This window comes from Pseudopodoces humilis, chromosome 32 (assembly GCF_049639895.1).
Source record: "Pseudopodoces humilis isolate 2021_Gansu_Grassland_sample_001 chromosome 32, ASM4963989v1, whole genome shotgun sequence".
Classification (NCBI taxonomy): Eukaryota; Metazoa; Chordata; class Aves; order Passeriformes; family Paridae; genus Pseudopodoces; species Pseudopodoces humilis.
In genome coordinates, this window is record NC_142231.1 from 934,389 (window position 1) to 950,335 (window position 15,947).

Consider the following 15,947-nt stretch of genomic DNA (forward strand, 5'->3'; position numbering starts at 1 on the left):
CGATGGTAAAGGCGGAGCGAGGGGGCGTGGCTTAACCCCCGCAAAGTCCCGCCCTTTCAGTATCGCTATTGGTTGGAGGCTCCTCACGTGACCCGCCCTCCCTGCGCGTTGATTGGTTGCTGTCGCGCACTTCCGGGAGCGCCCGCGGCGGCGGCGGCGGCGCCGTGCCCGGTGAGCGCGCGCGGCGGGAGGTGCGAGCGCCCCCTGGTGGCGGGAGGGGAGGGAGGTCGGTCCCGCTCCCGGTGCCGCTCCCGGTGCCGCTCCCGGTGCCGCTCCCGGTCCCGGTGGCCCCGGTGTATCGTTCGTGGCTAGTCCCGTTTCCCGCGGTCCTGTCCCCGGTGTCCCGGCGGCCCCCGGTGGTCGCGGTGCCCAGCAGGGAGATGCTCTCGGTGCCTTCGCGTTGCCGTTCTCGGTGTCTCGTTCCTAGGCTGGCGATCCGGTGCCCGCACAGCCCGGTGGTCCCGTGCCCGGTTCTCTGATCCCGGTGCTCTGATCTCGGTGTCCCGGTGCTCTCATCCCGGTGCTCTCATTCCCGGTGTCCCGGTGCTCTCATTCCCGGTGCTCTGTCCCGGTGTCCCGGTGCTCTGATCCCGGTGCTCTCATCCCGGTGCTCTCATTCCCGGTGTCCCGGTGCTCTGATCCCGGTGCTCTCATTCCCGGTGCTCTGATCCCGGTGTCCCGGTGCTCTCATTCCCGGTGCTCTGATCCCGGTGTCCCGGTGCTCTCATCCCGGTGCTCTCATCCCGGTGCTCTCATCCCCGGTGTCCCGGTGCTCTCATTCCCGGTGTCCCGGTGCTCTGTCCCGGTGTCCCGGTGCTCTCATTCCCGGTGTCCCGGTGCTCTCATTCCCGGTGTCCCGGTGCTCTCATCCCCAGTGTCCCCGGTGCTCTGTCCCGGTGTCCCGGTGCTCTCATTCCCGGTGCTCTCATCCCGGTGTCCCGGTGCTCTCATCCCGGTGCTCTCATCCCGGTGCTCTCATCCCCGGTGTCCCGGTGCTCTCATTCCCGGTGTCCCCGGTGCTCTCATCCCGGTGCTCTGTCCCGGTGTCCCGGTGCTCTCATTCCCGGTGTCCCGGTGCTCTGTCCCGGTGTCCCGGTGCTCTGTCCCGGTGTCCCGGTGCTCTCATCCCGGTGCTCTCATCCCGGTGTCCCGGTGCTCTGTCCCGGTGTCCCGGTGCTCTGTCCCGGTGTCCCGGTGCTCTGTCCCGGTGTCCCGGTGCTCTCATTCCCGGTGTCCCGGTGCTCTCATCCCGGTGCTCTCATCCCGGTGCTCTCATCCCCGGTGTCCCGGTGTCCCGGTGCTCTCATTCCCGGTGTCCCGGTGCTCTGTCCCGGTGTCCCCGGTGCTCTGTCCCGGTGTCCCGGTGCTCTCATTCCCGGTGTCCCCGGTGCTCTCATCCCGGTGCTCTGTCCCGGTGTCCCGGTGCTCTCATCCCGGTGTCCCGGTGCTCTGTCCCGGTGTCCCGGTGCTCTCATCCCCGGTGTCCCGGTGCTCTGTCCCGGTGTCCCCGGTGCTCTGTCCCGGTGTCCCCGGTGCTCTGTCCCGGTGTCCCGGTGCTCTGTCCCGGTGTCCCGGTGCTCTGTCCCGGTGTCCCGGTGCTCTCATCCCCGGTGTCCCGGTGCTCTGTCCCGGTGTCCCGGTGCTCTGTCCCGGTGTCCCCGGTGCTCTGTCCCGGTGTCCCGGTGCTCTGTCCCGGTGTCCCGGTGCTCTCATCCCCGGTGTCCCGGTGCTCTGTCCCGGTGTCCCGGTGCTCTGTCCCGGTGTCCCCGGTGCTCTGTCCCGGTGTCCCGGTGCTCTGTCCCGGTGTCCCGGTGCTCTCATCCCCGGTGTCCCGGTGCTCTGTCCCGGTGTCCCCGGTGCTCTGTCCCGGTGTCCCCATCCCCACTCGTCCCGTCTCCTGTCCCAGAGGTGCCACCTCCGGTGTCCCCCGGTCCCCCGATCCCCGCCTGTCCCGGTGTCCCCCGGGTCCCTCCGGTCCCTTGTCCCCGGTGTCCCCTCCCCGTTCCCAGCCCCCACAGTCCCGGTGCCCCCAGCGCCACCCTGTCCATCGTGTCCCCTCCAGCATCCCCGGTGTCCCCACGGGTGACATTTCATGTCCCCAGTGTCCCATGGCGTGACATTCCTGTCCCCAGGGTGACATTTGGTGTCCCCAGGGTGATGTTTGGTGTCCCCAGGGTGACATTCCTGTCCCCAGGGTGACATTTGGTGTCCCCAGGGTGACATTTGGTGTCCCCAGGGTGACATTCCTGTCCCCAGGGTGACATTTGGTGTCCCCAGGGTGACATTCCTGTCCCCAGGGTGACATTTGGTGTCCCCAGGGTGACATTTGGTGTCCCCAGGGTGACATTTGGTGTCCCCAGGGTGACGTTTGGTGTCCCCAGGGTGACATTTGGTGTCCCCAGGGTGACATTCCTGTCCCCAGGGTGACATTTGGTGTCCCCAGGGTGACATTTGGTGTCCCCAGGGTGACATTCCTGTCCCCAGGGTGACATTTGGTGTCCCCAGGGTGACATTTGGTGTCCCCAGGGTGACATTCCTGTCCCCAGGGTGATGTTTGGTGTCCCCAGGGTGACATTCCTGTCCCCAGGGTGACATTTGGTGTCCCCAGGGTGACATTCCTGTCCCCAGGGTGACATTCCTGTCCCCAGGGTGACATTTGGTGTCCCCAGGGTGACATTCCTGTCCCCAGGGTGACATTCCTGTCCCCAGGGTGATGTTTGGTGTCCCCAGGGTGACATTCCTGTCCCCAGGGTGACGTTCCTGTCCCCAGGGTGACATTCCTGTCCCCAGGGTGACGTTTGGTGTCCCCAGGGTGACGTTCCTGTCCCCAGGGTGACATTTGGTGTCCCCAGGGTGACATTTGGTGTCCCCAGGGTGACATTCCTGTCCCCAGGGTGACATTTGGTGTCCCCAGGGTGATGTTTGGTGTCCCCAGGGTGACATTCCTGTCCCCAGGGTGATGTTTGGTGTCCCCAGGGTGATGTTTGGTGTCCCCAGGGTGACATTCCTGTCCCCAGGGTGACGTTCCTGTCCCCAGGGTGACATTCCTGTCCCCAGGGTGATGTTTGGTGTCCCCAGGGTGACATTCCTGTCCTCAGGGTGACATTCCTGTCCCCAGGGTGACATTTGGTGTCCCCAGGGTGACATTTGGTGTCCCCAGGGTGACATTCCTGTCCCCAGGGTGACATTTGGTGTCCCCAGGGTGACGTTCCTGTCCCCAGGGTGACATTCCTGTCCCCAGGGTGATGTTTGGTGTCCCCAGGGTGACATTCCTGTCCCCAGGGTGACATTTGGTGTCCCCAGGGTGACATTCCTGTCCCCAGGGTGATGTTTGGTGTCCCCAGGGTGACGTTCCTGTCCCCAGGGTGACATTTGGTGTCCCCAGGGTGACGTTCCTGTCCCCAGGGTGACATTCCTGTCCCCAGGGTGATGTTTGGTGTCCCCAGGGTGACATTCCTGTCCCCAGGGTGACGTTTGGTGTCCCCAGGGTGACATTTGGTGTCCCCAGGGTGACATTCCTGTCCCCAGGGTGCCGTTCCCGGGTGGCGCTGTCACCATGAGTGCAGAGACGCTGGTGAAGGACGTCAAGCCGGGCCTCAAGAACCTGAACCTCATCTTCATCGTGCTGGAGACCGGTGTGTGCCACCAGGGACCCCTGGGGACACCTGGGGACACCTGGGGACACCTGGGGACCCTCACTGACCCCCCTGGGAACCCCCTGTGACCTCTGGGGACCCTCCAGTGACCCCCCTGTGACCTCTGGGGACCCCTGGGGACCTCCTGTGACCTCTGGGGACCCTCCAGTGACCCCTCTGTGACCCCTGGGGACCCCCTGTGACCCCCCTGTGACCCCTGGGGACCCTCTGTGACCCCCCTGTGACCCCCGTGTCCCCACTGACCCCACTCATCCCCCTGTCCCCTCTCCCTGTCCCCATCCCCTGTCCCCATCCCTGTCCCCATGTCCCTGTCCCTGTCCCTGTCCCCTGTCCCTGTCCCTGTCCCTGTCCCCATCCCCATCCCTGTCCCTGTCCCTGTCCCTGTCCCCATCCCCATCCCTGTCCCTGTCCCTGTCCCTGTCCCTGTCCCCATCCCTGTCCCCATCCCCATCCCTGTCCCCATCCCCATCCCTGTCCCTGTCCCTGTCCCTGTCCCCATCCACTGTCCCTGTCCCCATCCCTGTCCCTGTCCCTGTCCCTGTCCCCCTGTCCCCATCCCTGTCCCCATCCCTGTCCCTGTCCCTGTCCCTGTCCCCATCCCTGTCCCTGTCCCTGTCCCCATCCCTGTCCCCATCCCCATCCCCATCCCTGTCCCTGTCCCTGTCCCTGTCCCTGTCCCTGTCCCCATCCCCATCCCTGTCCCTGTCCCCATCCCCATCCCTGTCCCCATCCCTGTCCCTGTCCCTGTCCCTGTCCCCATCCCTGTCCCCATCCCTGTCCCCATCCCTGTCCCTGTCCCTGTCCCCAGGCCGGGTGACCAAGACCAAGGACGGTCACGAGGTTCGCACCTGCAAAGTGGCCGACAAGAGCGGCAGCATCAACATCTCGGTGTGGGACGATGTGGGGAACCTGATCCAGCCTGGGGACATCATCCGCCTCACCAAGGGGTACCTGGGGACATGGGGACACCTGGGGACACACCTGGGGACATGGGGACACACCTGGGGACATCATCCGCCTCACCAAGGGGTACCTGGGGACATGGGGACACCTGGGGACACACCTGGGGACATCATCCGCCTCACCAAGGGGTACCTGGGGACATGGGGACACCTGGGGACACCTGGGGACATGGGGACACACCTGGGGACACACCTGGGGACATCATCCGCCTCACCAAGGGGTACCTGGGGACATGGGGACACCTGGGGACACACCTGGGGACATGGGGACACACCTGGGGACATCATCCGCCTCACCAAGGGGTACCTGGGGACATGGGGACACCTGGGGACACCTGGGGACACCTGGGGACACACCTGGGGACATCATCCGCCTCACCAAGGGGTACCTGGGGACATGGGGACACCTGGGGACACCTGGGGACACCTGGGGACATGGGGACACCTGGGGACACACCTGGGGACATCATCCGCCTCACCAAGGGGTACCTGGGACACCTGGGGACACCTGGGGACACACCTGGACACACCTGGACACACCTGGGGACACCTGGACACACCTGGGGACACCTGGACACACCTGGACACACCTGGACACACCTGGACACACCTGGGGACACCTGGGGACACACCTGGGGACACCTGGGGACACCTGGACACACCTGGGGACACACCTGGACACACCTGGACACACCTGGGGACACACCTGGGGACACCTGGACACACCTGGACACACCTGGGGACACCTGGACACACCTGGGGACACCTGGGGACACCTGGGGACACACCTGGACACACCTGGGGACACACCTGGACACACCTGGGGACACCTGGACACACCTGGACACACCTGGACACACCTGGGGACACACCTGGACACACCTGGACACACCTGGACACACCTGGGGACACACCTGGGGACACCTGGACACACCTGGACACACCTGGACACACCTGGGGACACACCTGGGGACACACCTGGACACACCTGGGGACACACCTGGGGACATCATCCGCCTCACCAAGGGGTACCTGGGACACCTGGGGACACCTGGGGACACCTGGGGACACACCTGGACACACCTGGACACACCTGGACACACCTGGACACACCTGGAGACACCTGGGGACACACCTGGGGACACCTGGGGACACCTGGACACACCTGGGGACACACCTGGGGACACCTGGACACACCTGGGGACACACCTGGGGACACACCTGGACACACCTGGACACACCTGGACACACCTGGGGACACACCTGGGGACACCTGGACACACCTGGACACACCTGGACACACCTGGGGACACACCTGGGGACACACCTGGACACACCTGGGGACACACCTGGACACACCTGGGGACACACCTGGGGACACACCTGGACACACCTGGGGACACACCTGGACACACCTGGGGACACACCTGGGGACATCATCCGCCTCACCAAGGGGTACCTGGGACACCTGGGGACACCTGGGGACACCTGGGGACACACCTGGACACACCTGGACACACCTGGACACACCTGGAGACACCTGGGGACACACCTGGAGACACCTGGGGACACACCTGGGGACACCTGGACACACCTGGACACACCTGGGGACACACCTGGGGACACACCTGGACACACCTGGGGACACACCTGGACACACCTGGGGACACACCTGGGGACACACCTGGGGACACCTGGACACACCTGGACACACCTGGGGACACACCTGGGGACACACCTGGACACACCTGGGGACACACCTGGGGACACCTGGGGACACACCTGGGGACACCTGGACACACCTGGGGACACACCTGGGGACACACCTGGACACACCTGGACACACCTGGGGACACCTGGACACACCTGGACACACCTGGGGACACCTGGGGACCTCCCTGACCCTCACCCTCCTCCTCCCCAGCTACGCCTCGGTGTTCAAGGGCTGCCTGACGCTCTACACCGGCCGGGGAGGAGACCTGCAGAAAATCGGAGAGTGAGGAGAAAAACGGGGGAAAGGGAAAAATGGGGGAAAACGGGGAAAAACGGGGAAAAAGGGGGAAAAATGGGGAAAAATGGGAAAAAACGGGGCAGAAACAGGAAAAAATGGGGAAAAATGGGGCAGAAACGGGGAAAAAAAAATGGGGAAAAATGGGGAAAAATGGGAAAAAATGGGGAAAACGGGAAAAAATGGGGCAGAAACGGGAAAAATGGGGAAAAATGGGGAAAAAAACGGGGAAAAATGGGGCAGAAACGGGGAAAAATGGGGCAAAAATGGGGAAAAAAGGGGAAAAAATGGGGAAAAATGGGAAAAAACGGGGCAGAAACAGGAAAAAATGGGGCAGAAACGGGGAAAAAGGGGGAAAAATGGAAAAAATGGGGAAAATGGTAAAAAATAGGAAAAAATGGGAAAAACCGGTGGGAAAAAATGGGAAAAAACTGGGAAAAATGCGAAAAAACTGGGGAAAAATGGGATAAAAATGGGGAAAAATGGGAAAAAATGGGGAAAAACCAGGCAAAAAATGGGAAAAAATGGGGCAAAAATGGGGAAAAATGGTAAAAAAAAGACAGGAAAAAATGGGGAAAAACCAGGCAAAAATGGGAAAAAATGGGGCAAAAATGGGGAAAAAATGGGAAAAAAAACGGGAAAAAATGGGGAAAAACTGGGAAAAAATGGGGAAAAATCGGGCAAAAACAGGAAAAAAATGGGGCAAAAATGGGGAAAAATGGGAAAAAAAACCGGGAAAAAACTGGGGAAAAACCGGGAAAAAATGTGGAAAAACCGGGCAAAAACAGGAAAAAAACAGGAAAAATGGGGAAAAATGGGGCAAAAATGGGAAAAAATGGGGAAAAACCGGGCAAAAACAGGAAAAAATGGGGCAAAAATGGGGAAAAATGGGGCAAAAATGGGAAAAAATTGGGAAAAATTTGGGAAAAAATGGGGAAAAACCAGGCAAAAATGGGGCAAAAATGGGGAAAAATGGGAAAAAAACGGGAAAAAATGGGGAAAAACCGGGAAAAAATGGGGAAAAACCGGGCAAAAACAGGAAAAAATGGGGCAAAAAATGGGGAAAAATGGGGGAAAATGGGGCAAAAATGGGAAAAAATTGGGAAAAATTGGGGAAAAACAGGAAAAAATGGGGCAAAAATGGGGAAAAAATGGGAAAAAAAACGGGAAAAAATGGGGAAAAAAACGGGAAAAAATGGGGAAAAACCGGGCAAAAATGGGAAAAGATGGGGAAAAATGGGAAAAAATGGGGCAAAATGGGGAAAAATTGGGGGAAAATGGGAAAAAATGGGGAAAAAATGGGGGAAAAACAGGGGGAAATGGGGAAAAACAGGGAAAAAATTGGGAAAAAACGGGGGGAAAATGGGGAAAAAACGGAATTTGGGAAAATTGGGGGAAAGATGGGAAAAAATGGGGGGAAAATCAGGGGATATTCGGGAAAATTGGGGAAAAAACAGAAATTTGGGAAAGTTGGGGGAAAGATGGGGAAAAATCAGGCATAATTTGGGGAAAATTCAGGGGAAATTCAGGAAAATTGGGGGGAAAATGGGGAAAAAATCAGGGATAATTCAGAGAAAATTTGGGGAAAATTGAGGAAAATTTTGGGGAAAATTGATGAAAAAATCAAGGATAATTTGGGGGAAAAACAGGGAAAATTGGGCAAAAAATCAGGGATTATTCAGGGAAAATTCAGGGGAAATTTGGGGGAAAATGGGGAAAAATTCAGCCATAATTCAGGGGAAATTGGGCAAAATTGGGCCAAAAATCAGGGATAATTTGGGGAAAAATCAGGGAAAATTGGGGAAAAAATGGGGAAAAAAATCAGGGAAAATTCAGGGAAAATTCGGGGAAAATTGAGGAAAAATTCTGGGATAATTCAAGGAAAATTTGTGGGGTCCTGGGGGGGTTTGTGGGGTCCTGGGGGGGTTTGTGGGGTCCTGGGGGGGTTTGTGGGGTCCAGGGGGACCCCAAAATCCCGGCTGTGCCCGCAGGTTCTGCATGGTTTACTCCGAGGTGCCAAATTTCAGCGAGCCCAACCCCGAGTACGTGGCGCAGCAGGCGCAGGGCAAAGGGGTGAGTTCTGGGGGGGCAGAGCTGAATCCCCCCAAAATCTGCCCCAAATCCCCCCAAATTTCCTCAAATCCACCAAATTCCCTTCAAATCCCCCACAATTTCTCTCAAATTCCTCCAAATCTGCCTCAAATTCCCTCAAATCCCCCCAAATCTGCCCCAAATCCCCTCCAATTTCCCTCAAATTCCGCGAAATCTGCCCCAGATTTCCTCAAATCAACCAAATTCCCTTCAAATCCCCCACAATTTCCCTCAAATTCCCCCAAATATGCCCCAAATCCCCTCCAGATTTCTTCAAATTCCCCCAAATTTCCCCCCAGACTCCCCCAAATTTCCCCCAACTTCCCCCAAACCCCCCAGATCCCCCCAAAACCCCCCACAAACTCCCCAAGTTTCCCCCCAAACCCCCCCAACTCACCCCAGATTTCCCCCAAATCCCCCAAATTTCCCCCAAACTCCCCAAACTCCCCAAATTTCCTCCCAAAACCCTCCAAATCCCCCAAAACCCCCCAAAACCCCTTAAATCCTCCCAAAGACCCCCCCAAAAACCCTCCAAATTTCCCCCAACTCCCCCCAAATCCCCCAAATTTCCCCCAAATGCCCCAAAAACCCCCGCAAACACCTCCAAATTCCCCAAATTTCCCCCCAAAAACCCCACAAAACCCCCCAAATCCCCCAAATGTCCCCCAGACCCCCCCAAATTTCACCCCCAAATCCCCCAAATTTCCCCCAAAATCCCCCAAATTTCCCCCCAACTCCCCCAAAAACCCTGCAAACCCCTCCAAATCCCTCCAAATTTCCCCCAAAAACCCCGCAAACCCCCCAAATTTCCCCCCAAATGCCCCAAAAACCCCCCAAATCCCCCAAATTTCCCCCCAAACCCCCCCAAATTTCCCCCCCGACCCCCCCCCGTGTGACTCTCCCGGTTCTCGCCCCCTCCCCAGGCCCAGCCCGAGAGCGCGGCCCCGGCAGCTCCGCCGCCCCCCCCGGGCCCCCCCGCCGCCCCCCCAGGTCGGTACCGCATCCCCCCCTCCCCCCCCATCCCCGGTGCCGCCGCCCCCCGCCCACCTCCCGCTCTCCCCCCGCAGCCCCCGACAGCCAGAACGGGAACGGGCTGGGCCCGGGGGGCCCCCCCGCGCACCCCCCCGGCGGGCGCATCACCCGCAGCCAGCCCCGGCCCGTCCGCAACGGCAAAGAGACGCGGCGGAGCGGCAAGAGATAACGGGGACCCCTCCCCAAAAAACACACACCCCCCCCCCCCGGGGACCGCCCCCACCGCGGGGACCGCCGTGCCCGGTGTTTCCCTCCGGGAAAGGCGGGGGTGGTCCCGACCCCCCCCCCCCCGCTCGGTGCCCCCCCGTGCGGTGTTCGGGGGTCCCGACCCCCCCGCTCGGTGCCCCCGGGTGCGGTGTTCGGGGGTCCCGAACCGCCCCCCGCCCCGCTCGGTGCCCCCCGGTGCGGTGTTCGGGGGTCCCGGGACCACCCCCCCCCCCCATCACGGGGGGTTAATAAAGAATCGAGCTCTGCCCACGGCTCTGCCCGGACCCCCCCGCCGCGCTCAGGGCCCTCCCCGCGGCCCCTCCCGGTACCGGGGCCGGCCGGGAGCAGCTCCGCCGTGACCCTTGGCCCCCCCCGGGGCGGGAGCGGCAGGCGCGGGACGGGATCGGGACAGCGCGGGGAGGGCCAGGGGCGAGTCCCCGTCGGCTCAGGTGGGCTCGGGGGGGCTCCGGTGGGCACGGGAGGGGTCCCGGGGGGGCTCCGGTGGGCACGGGAGGGGTCCCGGGGGGGATGAGGTGGGCTCGGGGGGGGTCCCGGGGGTCCCGGGAGGGGACGCGGGAGGCTCGGGAGGGGTCCCGGGAGGGGTCCCGGAGGGCTCGGGGGGGGCTCAGGTGGGCACGGGAGGGGTCTCGGGGGGCACGGGAGGGGTCCCGGTGGGCTCGGGTGACACCAGCACCGCACCCGCGGGGGTCCCACGCTGCTCGGGGGGGGCGGGGGTCGCCTCCGGGGAGGGTGGGGGCCCCCGTGGGGCGCTTGGGGTGGGATTTGGGGGGGCAGCGGGGGGCGGCGGCTCCCGGGATTTTCCAAAATCCGATCCCACGTGGAGCGGGGCCGGGGGGGGGGTGGAGCGGCCCGGCCGGTTGCGGGCGGGGGGGGCCCGCGTGCCCTGAGGCGGGGGCTTGGGGGTGGGGGGGGGGGCGGCCGGGCGGGGGCGGGGGGCCGGGGCCGGGGGGTGCCGAGGGTTTTATCTCGCTCGCGGTGAAACATTAACTCCCCACCGAACCCGCGCCGCTTGCAAAACCTCCCCTCGGGGACGAGGGTCACCCTGTGCCCCCCGCGACCCCAAATCCCACCCCAAGAGCCCCCCGCGACCCCCAAGAGCCCCCCGCGACCCCAAATTCCACCCCGAGCCCCCCGCGACCCCCAATCCCACCCCAGGAGCCCCCCGGGGGGGTCGCAGGGGCAGCCGCCGCTCCCCGCGGGTGTCCCCAGCCCCGGTGCGCCACTCGCGTCCCGGGAGGTGACCGGGGGTGACCGGAGCCCCCTCCCCAGCGCGGGGTGACACCGCCCTGTCCCCCAGCTGCGGGATCCGGCCCCATGAGCCGCCCTGGGCTCCTCCTGCTCCTGCTGGGGCTGCTGGGGCCGCCGGCTCCGGGGGCCGGGGGGGTCCCGGGGCGGCTCCCCGAGGACGCGGAGCAGGAGCACGGTTACTACCTGCGGCAGCTCTTCGGGCAGTACGGGGAGAACGGGACGCTGCCCTTCGAGGGGCTGGCGCGGCTCCTGGGCAGCCTCGGCCTGGGCAGGGTCCAGGTGGTCCAGATCCAGCACGAGGAGCTGGGCCACGGCCACGTCAGCCACCTGGACCTGCTGGAGGTTCAGGAGGACAAGCACCGGCACCGGCACCCGCTGCGGGAGCACGGCGGGGACGCGGCTCCCGGAGCTCCGAGCGCTGCCGGACCCCGCAGGTACCGGCGGGTCCCCGCTCCCCTCCCCCGAGAGCGGCTCCGCTCCTCCGGGAGCGCTGCGCTGGGGCGGGGGGCTCAGCACCCCGATCTCCCGCAGCCCCCCGCCCTCCGAGCCGCCGAGCTGGCCCGAGCCGGTGCCCGCCGAGCCCGCCGGGGCTGGGGGCGTCCCCCGGCAGTACCAGCCCACCCTCAGCCTGCTGGGGAGGGTCCTGGGCCTGGAGCACTCCGGCGCCGAGCACCCGCACGACGATGTGAGTGGGGCCGGGGGGGTCGCGCTGGGAGCTGCGGGGAGCCCCGGGTCCCCCCCCCGGCGCCGCCCAGCGCGACCCCCGCCCAGCAGTGCCTGAACGTGAGCCAGCTGCTGGTGAATTTTGGGCTGGACTCGGCGGCGCAGCTGACGCCGGAGCAGTTCACGCTCCTGTGCCCGGCGCTGCTCTATCAGATCGACAGCCGCGTCTGCATCCAGCACAGCGATGAGGTGACGCTGCCTCCCCCGGGGGGGGCCCTGTGGCCAGGTAACCCCAACCGGGGCACCTCGCTGGCCCCCGGCCCCACCTCCCTGCGGTCCCCAGGCTGGTCCCCAGGTCCTGCATCCCCAGGGATCCCCGTGTCTCATCCCTGTGTCCCCATTGTGGTGTGGGGGATCCCATCCCTGAACCCCCACGGCGCCCCCATTCCCCACCCCCATCCCTGTGCCCTCCTACTTGAGCCGCGCTCCCCCGCCCCTCCTTTCCTGATCCTGGCGTCTCCATCCCTGGGTCCCCATCCCTGGGTCCCCATACCTTGGGTTCCCATTCCCACATCCCTGGGGTTCCCATCCCTGGGGTCTCCATCCCTGGGTCCCCCATTCCCACATCCCTGGGGTCTCCATCCCTTGGGTTCCCATCCCTGGGTCCCCGTACCTTGGGTTCCCATTCCCACATTCCTGCAGTTCCCATACTCATATCCCTGGAGTCCCCGTCCCTAAATCCCTGGGTTCCCATCCCTGGGTCCCCATTCCCACATCCCTGGGTTCCCATCCCTGGGTTCCCATCCCTGGATTCCCATCCCTTCAATCCCCCATTCCCACATCCCTGGGTTCCCATCCCTGGGTTCCCATCCCTGGGTTCCCATCCCTGGATTCCCATCCCTTCAATCCCCCATTCCCACATCCCTGGGTTCCCATCCCTGGATTCCCATCCCTGGGTTCCCAAGCCCCGTTCCCGGTGCCCCCCTCGTTCGGGCCGTGCCGCTGACTGTCCCCGCAGCGCTGGGCTGGGGGCTCCTGGCCGTGCTCTCCGTGAGCCTCCCCTCGGCGCTGGCCGTGCTGCTGCTGCCGCTGCTGAGCCGCGGCTCCTTCCGCTCGCTCCTCGCCTTCCTGGTGGCCCTGGCCGTGGGGACACTCTGCGGGGACGCCCTGCTGCACCTCTGGCCGCACGTAGGTACCCCCGCCCCGCCGCGGGGGTGGCACCGGGGGGACACCGCGGTGTCCCGGTCCCTCCCCCGTGTCCCACCGGGGGGACACCGCGGTGTCCCGGTCCCTCCCCCGTGTCCCACCGGGGGGACACCACGGTGTCCCGGTCCCTTCCCCGTGTCCCACCGGGGGGACACCGCGGTGTCCCGGTCCCCTGAGCCGCCGTGTCCCCGTGTCCAGGCGCAGGGGAGGCACCCGGAGGAGCCGGGGGAACCGGGGGAACCGGGCCCCGCGGTGCTGCAGGGGCTGGCGGTGCTGGGGGGCATCTACCTGCTCTTCCTGCTGGAGCTGCTCCTGGGGATGCTGCGGCACCGGCGGGAGGCCACGGTGAGAGCGGCGGGCACCGGGCGGGCACGGGGCCGCCACCGGCGCCGGCTCTGCTCACAACGCCTGCCTTGTCCCCAGGGACGCCCCCATGGAGAGACCCCCGGCCCGCCCGCGGGGGTCCTGGCACCGTCACGGGCAGGTACGACCCCTCGCACCCCGCAGAACCCCCGGTCTCGGTCCCGGTCCCGGTCCCTGCACCCACCGGACTCGGGGTGTCCGTCCCGCCGCAGGGACCGAGCTGCGACACCTGACGGCACCGGACCCGGAGCTGGAGCTGAGACCCCCCGAGACCCCCCAGGGACCCCCCCAGGGACCCCCGCACGGACACTCCCACGGACACTCCCACGGCCCCGCGCTGCCCCTCGCGTCCGCGGCCGCTGACATCGTGTGGATGGTGGTGCTGGGGGACGGCGTCCACAACCTGACCGACGGGCTGGCCATCGGTGCGGACCGGGACCGGCACCGGGACCGGGACCGGGACCGGGACCGGGACCGGGACCGGGACGGAGGTGGAGGGAGGAGGAGTGCACAGGGACAGGGGGAAAAGGTTTCCCCAGGGACAGAAGGATGTTGGGGACAGAGGGGACAGGGGTACAAGAGGCACAAGGTGCAGCAGGGGTGGGGGACGAGGGACACGCTGAATCGGGACAGGGGGACAAGGAGCGCATCAGGGACAGAGGGACAGGGACCCCTCAATGGCGTGAGACCCCTCAGGGGGCTGGGACAGTGTCCTACAGTGGGGCTGGGACCCCTCTGGAGACCTGGGACCCCTCAGGGGCTTTGGGCTGCTTGGGGGGGTCTGGGTGCTCGGTGCGTCGGGGACGGGGGCAGGGGGACAAGGGGACAGGGGCTGTCCGGTGATTCAGGGACGGGGGACAGGGGGACAAGGGGACAGGAGCTGTCCGGTGATTCAGGGACGGGGGGCAGGGGGACAAGGGGACAGGGGCTGTCCGGTGATTCAGGGACGGGGGACAAGGGGACAGGGGCTGTCCGGTGATTCAGGGACGGGGGACAGGGGGACAAGGGGACAGGGGTTGCCCGTGATTCAGGGACGGGGGCAGGGGGACAAGGGGACAGGGGCTGTCCGGTGATTCAGGGACGGGGGACAGGGGGACAAGGGGACAGGGGTTGCCCGTGATTCAGGGACGGGGACAGGGGGCCGAGGGGCGCAGCGGCCGCGCAGCTCCGGGACGAGCGATCCTCTCCCCGCAGGAGCCGCCTTCTCTCACAGCCTCTCCAGCGGGCTCAGCACGGCCCTGGCCGTGCTCTGCCACGAGCTGCCCCACGAGCTGGGTGAGTCCCTGTCCCCCGCCCCGTCCCCCCCGGGGTTGGGGACACCCCTGAACCCCTCTCCCACCCTCCCGTGGCCGCAGGTGACCTGGCGGTGCTGCTGCGGGCGGGCACGGCCCCGCGCTCCGTCCTGCTCCTCAACCTGCTCTCGGCCCTGCTCTCCTGCCTGGGGGTGCTGGCGGGGGTCGCCCTGGGCCGCAGCGGGACCCCCCTCGCCCCCTGGCTCCTCACCGCCACCGCCGGCATCTTCCTCTACGTGGCTCTGGCCGACATGGTAAGGGGGATCCGGGGGGCTTTGGGGGTGTCGCGGTGACCCCGCTGAGCGCCCCCTGCTCTGCCCCAGCTCCCCGAGGCGCTGCGAGGCTCCGCCGGGGGCGGCTGGAGCCGCTTCCTGCTGCAGAACGCGGGGTTCCTGCTGGGCGCGGGCATCATGCTGGGCATCGCGCTGGCCGAGGGTCACCTCCGCTCCTGGCTGCAGCCCTGACCCCCAGCCCCACCCCGGGGTTCCATTTTCCTCCTCCTCCTCGAGACCCCCAGGGGTCCCCGAGGGAGGGGACGCGGGGGTCCCCTCGCTGCCCCGGGCTGGACACGCGGCTCCGAACCCCGGCGGGTTCCCCCGGCTGAGCCTCCGGAGGAGCTGAGGAAGGACAGCAGCCCCCAGAGCAAGAGCGGTTTAATAAAGAGAATTGATCCACAACCGCAATAAAAAAACCCAAAAAAACAAAAAAACAAAAAAACACGATTTGGTCACAGCTTATAGGGTATAAAAGAGATCAAGTCTGAATGGTTTTTCCTTTTTTTCTCCTTATTTTTTCCTTATTTTTTCCTTATTTTTTCCTTATTTTCCTTTTAAAAATTCTTTTCCTCCCGTCCTTCTTCCCCGAAAATAATGCAGGATTCCTGAAAAATACAGATATGGGACACCCGACACAATAAATCGGATTTTGGGGTTCTCTGGGGCTTCTGCTCGCAGAGGAAGGACGAGAAATCAGCGAATCCGGGGAGGGGGGGACGCGGTTTGGAGCCGGCCCGGCCGATATTTCACAATTTGTTTTATTTCTGCTTTTAAATTGCACCCCAAAGCTCTGCCCGGCTCGAGGCTGGAGGGGGCGAGGGGCTGGGGACCCCTCGCTTTGGGGTCGGCGCTGGGAGGGAGCTGAGGAATCCCCCGGGATGGGCTGGGATCAGCAAATCCCACATTTCAGGGCAGAACGGAGC

The 15,947-nt window shown here is 64.3% G+C and overlaps 2 protein-coding genes across 3 annotated transcripts; both read left to right on the top strand.

Moving 5' to 3' along the window:
• The first annotated feature begins 113 nt into the window (after window positions 1-113).
• NABP2 (nucleic acid binding protein 2) lies at window positions 114-9,954 on the top strand. 2 transcript variants are annotated; one of them, XM_088068820.1, is made up of 7 exons: window positions 114-171; window positions 3,529-3,635; window positions 4,465-4,603; window positions 6,543-6,614; window positions 8,618-8,699; window positions 9,641-9,707; window positions 9,785-9,954. In XM_088068820.1, the coding sequence occupies exons 2-7, from the start codon at window positions 3,557-3,559 to the stop codon at window positions 9,916-9,918; spliced, it is 573 nt and encodes a 190-aa protein (XP_087924946.1). In that variant the 5' UTR covers window positions 114-171; window positions 3,529-3,556; the 3' UTR covers window positions 9,919-9,954. The 2 variants fall into 2 exon arrangements, with proteins under 2 accessions (XP_087924946.1, XP_087924947.1); XM_088068821.1 differs by having other exon boundaries at window positions 147-191.
• Window positions 9,955-10,337: 383 nt separating this feature from the next.
• SLC39A5 (solute carrier family 39 member 5) lies at window positions 10,338-15,415 on the top strand. Its single transcript, XM_005532022.2, has 11 exons — window positions 10,338-10,405; window positions 11,275-11,659; window positions 11,757-11,910; window positions 12,000-12,174; window positions 12,907-13,076; window positions 13,293-13,439; window positions 13,518-13,578; window positions 13,670-13,882; window positions 14,652-14,732; window positions 14,813-15,003; window positions 15,073-15,415. Exons 2-11 carry the CDS (start codon window positions 11,292-11,294, stop codon window positions 15,211-15,213), a joined length of 1,701 nt encoding a protein of 566 aa, XP_005532079.2. The 5' UTR covers window positions 10,338-10,405; window positions 11,275-11,291; the 3' UTR covers window positions 15,214-15,415.
• The last annotated feature ends 532 nt before the right edge of the window (window positions 15,416-15,947 follow it).